Raw genomic sequence first — 8,262 nt, forward strand, 5'->3', positions numbered from 1 at the left:
GAGCACTTAATGTGGTCTGTGGAGATGATGAAAAATGAAAGTGAAAGTCACTCAGTAGTGTCCAGAATTCTCCAAGCTAGAATACTGGAGTGGGTAGCCTTTCCCTTCTCCAGGGGATCTTGCCAACCCAGAGATCGAACTCCGGTCTCCTGTATTGTGGGCAGATTTTTTACCAGCTGAGCCACCAGGGAAGCCTAAGAATACTGGAGTGGGTTGACTATCCCTTCTCCAGCGGATCTTCCCAACCCAGGAATCAAACCAGGGTCTCCTGCATTGCAGGAGCTTATATTTTCTTTTCATAATATTTTCTTTAATATTGTTATTACATTGTTTTTGTGATTAAGATTCAATGTACTCTCCACCCCTGCCATTACATTGCCAGACGGCCTGTGAGCTCCCAGAATTTATTTTATTCTCAACATATTTTAACTCTGAAACCAAGATCCCTGCAAGGAGGGCTCTTTATGCCAATGACCAAACACTCCACATTGCTCATAGTTGAAAAGCACCAATACTGGACTGACCATGAATATCTTTTCTAGCTCTTCCAAATTTCTAAAGCCAATGTCAATAATATATTGTGGGAAAAATCACTCATCAGTCAACACATATTTTGTTCACTTTCTTTTTTTTTTTTTTAATTTATTAAGGGCTATAAAAATATCCAGAAAGATAAATAAATGTGATGCAATGGTATATGTCCTAATATGAAGAACTTGTTTTCACTGCATTGTTTTCCTTCACAATGGCCTTCAAATCACAGGAGGCAGTGATTCCATGCCATTTCCTCTTCTTTTATTACACGCTGCAGATTTCTGAATCAGTATCCCACCCTCGATCTTCTCATTTATAAATCAAATTCATTTTCAATCCATTGTTTAGAGGGAGCGTATTTTTTTCTGTTCCACAAAGAGGACTTTTTTTTTCACTACTGGATCGTAATGCAGTAGAGTCAGTTTCTCCCATAGTCGGCTTCTCTTAGTGTTGAAGGAAAAACCTGTTCCAGCTTGGCTCACCATTTTCACCAGAATTGTTTTTGACTTGCTCTTGGCAAACGTAACCGCCGACAGGAACATGGCAACAGTACCCCTGAAGACTCGGTAACGGGCCCAAAGGTCCAGCAACAAACAACTGCTTCCGGGGCACAGGCCTGTTCCGGAAAAGGAGTCCGGAAGTTCTCCACAGCCACGCCCCCTACCTTTTGTTCACTTTCTAAACAACACCTCTATAAATCTCCTAACTCACTAACAGTATCACAGTCTATAAATTAGGTTGCTATCACAAGATAAGGGTGAGGGCAGGAGGTTATGGGGCACAGGACGTTAATCAGGAATTTAAGTCCTAGGTGAATAAGTCAGACCAAATGGTCCACCACGGAGTGGAGTTCTGGGTAATGTGGATAACTGTTGGACAAATGTAGAGAAAAACAAAGAAAAGCTTGTCTTGTGATCCTACGTTGAAAATAATAATAACTGCTTTACCTGGAGTTTGGCTATACACTGAATCTGCTTCCACTAGGTACATTATTTTGTAAACATTATTTTAAAATTTCACAAGTAGGAATGTGTATTTTCACTTTATAGATGAGGACTCCAAGATGTAGAGACTTTAAGACATAAAGCAACATAGCTAATAAATAGTTCAGCCAGGATTTGTGAAGTCCCCCTACTTGCTGGTACTTATTATTCAAGAGGGAAATTTAACTAACAAATACGATCCAAATTACTGAAACCCTATGCCCTAAATATGTGCACTTACTCTTCTATTGTAAAGCTGAGATAATTAATTTTCTAATCCCAGCCTTTCCACATTCCACTTCCCATATCCATGTGTTTTTTGTGATATTTTTAAAGTATAAGGAGAATAAAACAAGTGATGGGTTGGAGGGGGAAAAATGTAGCCTGGTATTTCTTCTTGGTGTGTATGATTCTTTATTCTTTTCTTTCTCCTATCTTATAAGAATAGCCTTCTTGGGAAAATTTCAAAACATATTTTCCCTTCTTTTCCTTTTTCCAAAATCCCATGTAATTCAAAACTACCTAACTTTCCCACTTAACTCTCCAGAAGTTTACAACCCTGAAGACCCAAGAAGTCCCATGGGAGATCATGAAAAAATATTTACATGTAGAAACATATGTGATTTACAAATCATTAATAGATATGAGTTCAGTAGTTAAGAATTTTTACTAAATCATATACCTGGGGAACACAGGGCTTGTAGTTACTGCATAGCTATTTCCCAATAGCTTTATGTAGAATAGGAATTCTTTCTTGCTTTGTCAGATCATATCATCTACACAGACTACTTGGCAATGAATGATATATGAGCTTGGTAGTATTAATGGGAGAAAAAAATTCCTGGTTCTCATTCAATATCATAGAGGTATGCCATTAAAAGATAATATCTTCTCTCTTCATCTCTGTAATACCACAGAGTATGGCAACATTTCAAAAAAATGTTCCAAAAAATTAAGAAAATCCCATTTTCATAACATGTAAAACTGAACACTTATTCAAAATACCACACTTTTCAATATTTTGTACATAAGAACACTCACCAAGTTAAATCTGTTTGGCAAATTTCTCTTAGGCAGTAAATGTAATTCCTCAAGATTATTAAAGCCATGGCATTGTTAATGTTTTTGATAACACAAACCTAAATTAAATGAACACATTGGTGAATTAATTATTTTAAATGGCAATATTTTCAATTCTTACACAATTAACAATAGTTCGTTTGAAAAGCAATGCCTTTAGGAATGACAATTTTTAAGCATCCCCCCTTTTTTCTTTTCCTTTCTTTTGTAAAAGAGATGTGCTTTGATAAGCTGTTTAAACATATTATGCATTATTAAAACTTAAAATTATATGCTTGACAGATAGCATATAGTTTTCTCTAGGGTTTTATTGCAGTCTGTGGAACTTATTAGTTGTGATTTCATTGCCAATGGCAAAACACAGAATATTCTATAAATTAAAACATTTGGCTATGGCTATGGGAAATTCTCCATGATAAACAGGGCTAGGGGGTGGGGGTGGGAAACAAACCTCATTTTTTTAATCCAAAAAAGAGAAAAATTCAGCATGTGCAGAATTTGTGCTCCAGGTTTGTTTATCTCAAAGATTAAACATTCTAAACAATGAGGGAATTGCAGTAATTTTAGAACCAGTGTAGATAAATTTACAAGTTAAATTACAATGTTTACAAAAAATATATATAGTGATGTATACCTTACTTATGCCAGATGCTGGTAATCTGGACAGTAGGCTATCAAAAAGTGGACAACAGCTTGGCCATTCTTCATGTTAATTCCATTTTACTGGATTTTTTTTTTAGATTAGTTTTTTAAAATAGCATGGACCAGGTATTTCCTGTCATCATCAACGTTTACTATCTCTTCAGTTTCCATTCTATACTTAACTCAGTTGTTTTATTGAAATTGACAAATATATATTCCACCATTGACTCATGTAAATCAAGCCAGCAATGTTTTCTGAAGTAAATACATTTTTGCTAGGTGGTTGGTTTTGTACTGTTTGTATGACATTAACATAAAATTCAGCTGAGGTACACAGCCAGAAACTTACAGTTTGGTTTCCCTTGTGGTTCAGATAGTAAAGAATCGGCCTGCAATGTGGGAGCCCAGGGTTCAATCCCTGGATTGGGAAGATCCCCTGGAGGCATGCATGGCAACCCACTCCAGTATTCTTTCCTGGAGAATCTCCCTGAACAGAGGAGCCTGGTGGTCTACAGTCTGTAGAGTCGCAAAGAGTTGGACAGGACTGAGTGACTAAGGACACAGCACACATTCCTATGACTTTAAACATGATAAATACCATTAATATAACTCACAGCTTTACGTAGGATAAAATGATCAAAATTAGGTTAAGTACAAACAAATTATTACCAACGCATATGTAACAAGGACACTTTTAAATGAACTATTGATACTTAATTAGTTAAACTTGTCAAATAATTACAGAATAATCACAGCCCTCATCAGCGATTGTGATAAACTAATGAAATTTGACTTAATAGCACATGTATAAATTTACATTTGGTTGAAACATCTGCAAACTGGCAAACAGTTTTAATGTGTCAGACTAGAAGCATTTCTGTCATCATTTTGACTGTATTGCACTCTCCTCCATAACCCGCAACCTTCTTTTTGTTTATCCCAATCCTTTTTCCCACCCTTTCTCCTCTTTTTGCTTCTTTACCAACTCTCATCTCATCTTTATGACAATGTTAAACATTGTATGTATAATCTATGTTACTCTACCATTAAATTCTGAATCTAGAGCACTTATGTCTTGAGTGTAGTTTTTCCAAGCCTAGAAATGTATATGCACTTAATTTGTTTAGCAAAATCTGTATTAAACTCACATAGTGCATATTTTTGATAAAATCTTTGACAATGGATTGGCTTCAATTACATTATTCCTCTTTCAGATTGCATAAAACTCAGTGTTTTGTTAGTTTCCTTATTTACTATTCAGTTAGACCTCATGCAGTTCACATCCTCTGTGATCTCTTTCCAGTCTAAAGGCATAAATTTTCCTTCCTTGCTCTGAATTCACCTGCCACTATTTTAAAATCATAGTGTTTTATATTTGGAAACTATATATAGCAACATATCCACTCCAACTTAGCTTTTCTCCAGATATAAGAGGGATGAAAACTAAAAAGAAATGTGAGTAATTCAGTAATTTGGTTTAATTCATACAGTGAGCTACACTGTTTGAAATGTGGGAGTAGGAGTGATAAAATTTCTCAATTTGTGTCATTGTTTGCTGTTTAGAAAGAGATTGAAAATATGTTTGCCTCACTAGATTGGGAATGAAAACAGAAAATATGCCTATTTTACCTTTTTTTTTTTTTTAACCAGTGTATTGCCATATAATATTCTTTGCATAAAGATTTTGTACCACACAGCAAATGAACAAAAGGATGATCAATTGTAAAAATTATTTTATTTATTATATCAAAAATATTGTAGTGCTTTTGGGGAAATCAGTAGAGTCCTAATAAATCTATCATGGTAAACATCTTGAACTAGATAGATTAAAAATGAGGAGCAAAGTGTGATAGCATGGAGGAAACACAATGTGGAGAGGTGGTAGTTTTAGTTACTCTGAATTGGTACTCTGATTGGACATTAACTTGTTGTAGATGATATTAAAATTCATTAGTTCTAAGTTCCTCATGTTACAGATTAGACAAATAAACCTCAGAGAAATTCATTTTTTTTCTTTTAACTAGTTGTCTATGACCTGTTTAACAAGTTTTTAAGCTAGTTGTGAGGATCATACCCAAAAATATTTCCTACAACACAGTTCAGTGGACTTTCTAATGTAGCATATTGCTGTCACCCAGAGTGTATGAAAAAGGAACGTAGTATTCTTGCCTAGAGAATCCCATGGGTAGAGGAGCCTTAGGGCTATAGTCCTTGGGGTCGCAAAGAGTGGGACACAACTGAGTGACTAAGTACACAAGCACAAAGTGGAGTAAAAAATGAATTTAAATTGAAGAGCTTAGACTAACATTACCTTAGTTATTTACTAGCAAGTAACTCAGAATTGATGCTGAGTTACTCTTGAGAGTTGGAGAAGACTCTTGAGAGTTCCTTGGACTGCAAGGAGATAAAACCAGTCAATCCTAAAGGAAGTCAGTCCTGAATATTCATTGGAAGGACTGAGGCTGAAGCTGAAGCTCCAATACTTTGGCTACCTGATGAGAACCGACTCATTGGAAAAGACCCTGATGCTGGGAAAGGTTGAAGGCAGGAGGAGACGGAGATGACAGAAGATGAGATGGATGGATGGTATCACCAAGTCAATGGACATGAGTTTGAGCAAGCTCTGGAAGTTGGTGATGGACAGGGAAGACTGGCGTGCTGCAGCCCATGACATCGCAAAGAGCTAGCCATGACTGAGTAACTGAAGTAAATTGAACTCAGTTTTGCAACTCTTCCCCAGTGGTTCTAGTGGTAAAGAATCTGCCTCCCAAGACATGTGAGTTTGATACCTGAATGGTGAACATTCCCTGGAGTAGGCAATGGAAACCCACTCCAGTATGCTTGCCTGGAAAATTCTATGGACAGAGGAGCCTGGCGGGCTGCAATCCATGGAGCTGCAGAGACTCAGACATGACTGACTGACCAAGTACACACAAACAACTCAACTTTGGTAAGCTTCAGCTCCCACATGTATAAAATTATGATTATTCTATCTAACCGAGATACAGTCATCAAATAATATCCTTCTAGCTTCTCAACAGTGGCCCATGGGGCCATAGGTGATCTAACTGCTACCCAATCTTCCAAATTCAAATTATATTCACCTGAATTCAGCTTCATTGGCTTTCTTTATATTGCTTGCACATATCCCATTATATTCTGCCCAAGCATCTATAAATTTAAGCTTTTCTCTGAATCTTGTTTTACTCTGGGTGTAGCTGGCTTCATGTTTGGGGTTAATTTCTTAGCTCTGGGCTTAAATTTTATCTCCTCAGAGGACCCTTCCTTTTCTACATGGTATGTAGCCATTCTTCTTTCAATAAATATTAATTGAAAACTCTATATCACTGCTATAGAATGAATGATTTTGTCTCCTGACAACTTCATATATTGAAGCCTTTGCCAGTTAATTAGGTCATGATGGTGGAGCCCTCATGATGGGCTTAGTGGCCTTATTAGAGAAGGGAGTTAGGCTCTCTGTCTCTCAGCCATGTGAACCCGAGAAGGTGACTGTATACCAGCCAAGAAGCAGGTCTTCATCAGATTCAGGACATTCTACTCAAACATTTCGGCCTCCATGACTTTAAAATAAATATTTGCTGTATTTTGTTACAGCAAACCAAGCTAACTAATATAGTGGCCATGAACCTAGGCCTAGCCAGATACTGTATACCAGATTCTTAAGCTGTTTTCCATTGTACTTAAGGTATTTATTTATCTATCCTGTAAATCTTTAAGGTTTTAACTTTCAAGAGGTAAGAATTTTGTTGGTCTTATTCATAGAAATGTCCACAGAAATGGCATATTACAAATGACCAATTTATGAATTGAACCAATAGATGATTTCACAAATACTTTTTGATCTGAGTATCTGTGTCAGTCACTAATAGTTGCTAGGCACACATTTCTAGTCATCAAGTTTGAAAGATATATAAGGATCTATTCATTCAACAAATACTTTTTAAGCACCAAACAATTGTCAGGTACTGTCCTATGGTAGATGCCAGGAATACAGTTGTGAATAAACGTAACTCCAGCCACATGGAAGAGATATCAAGGAGAAAATAACTAAGTTTTTCAAGTATACACTGAAAAACAGGTTAAGATGATTATATTTGATAAGTTTTTTGAACCACAATTAAAAATAAAATAATAAAAAGTTGTAAGGTTAAATAATTCTATTTGAGATATGTTCTGTGAAAGAGAAGCCCAGGGGTCTATGAAAATGCATAATGGGAGGACTTCATCTGCTATTGGGAAGAAGGGCGGTCAAGAAGAGTGTTCTGAAGAGTAACAGTTGCATTAAGAACTAAAAGATGCATAGCAATTTGTTTAGCTGAAGAGACATGTAAAGTTCTAGGCACATGTCCTGACTTAAATAATTGTTTTTTGGATTTGTTTGTTTTTTGGAAAATGCATTTATTTTTTATTTTCTTAATTAATTTTATTGGAGTATAGTCACTTTGTGGCTTCCCTGGTACCTCAGACGATAAAGAATCCGCCTTCAATGCAGGAGACCTGGATTGGAAGATCCTCTGGAGGAAAGCTTGGCAATCCACTGAAATCTTCTTTCCTAGAGACTCCCCATGGACAGAGGTGCCTGGTGGGCTATAGTCCGTGGGGTCGCAAAGAGTCTGGCATGACGGAGTGACTAAGCACAGCGCAGTACAGAGTTGCTTCACAATGTTGTGCTAGTTTTTACTGTATGGTAAAATGAATCCACCATAATATACATATCCTTTCCCTTTTGGACTTCCTTCCCATTCAGGTCACCACAGAGCATTAAGTAGAGTTAAATTGTTGAAATGAGGCGAAACAAAGGCCAAAGCAGCAGTAGCAGCGATGGGAAAGTGAGGAACAGTCTGAGATGAGTCTGAAGTGGCCCTTAGCCATGGGGCCCTATGGTGCTACCAGGGAGGCAACTCTGAGTCTCCCTGCTGCTGCTGCTTAGCTGCTCAGTCTTCTCTGACTCTTTGTGACCCATGAACTACAGAGGAGCCCACCAGTCTCCTCTGTTTAAGGG

General features: G+C 37.0%; 1 protein-coding gene across 1 annotated transcript; it reads right to left on the reverse strand.

Moving 5' to 3' along the window:
* Positions 1 to 733: 733 nt before the first annotated feature.
* On the reverse strand, positions 734 to 1,130 carry LOC113903957 (39S ribosomal protein L33, mitochondrial). The gene has a single exon (XM_027560626.1). It carries the CDS (start codon positions 1,074 to 1,076, stop codon positions 879 to 881), a length of 198 nt encoding a protein of 65 aa, XP_027416427.1. The 5' UTR covers positions 1,077 to 1,130; the 3' UTR covers positions 734 to 878.
* Positions 1,131 to 8,262: the final 7,132 nt, after the last annotated feature.

This window comes from Bos indicus x Bos taurus, chromosome 14 (genome assembly GCF_003369695.1).
Source record: "Bos indicus x Bos taurus breed Angus x Brahman F1 hybrid chromosome 14, Bos_hybrid_MaternalHap_v2.0, whole genome shotgun sequence".
NCBI classification, from domain to species: Eukaryota; Metazoa; Chordata; class Mammalia; order Artiodactyla; family Bovidae; genus Bos; species Bos indicus x Bos taurus.

Bases quoted from the DNA above. Each gene is read 5' to 3' on its own strand.
- LOC113903957 (XM_027560626.1), bottom strand. From the start codon at position 1,076: ATGTTCCTGTCGGCGGTTACGTTTGCCAAGAGCAAGTCAAAAACAATT.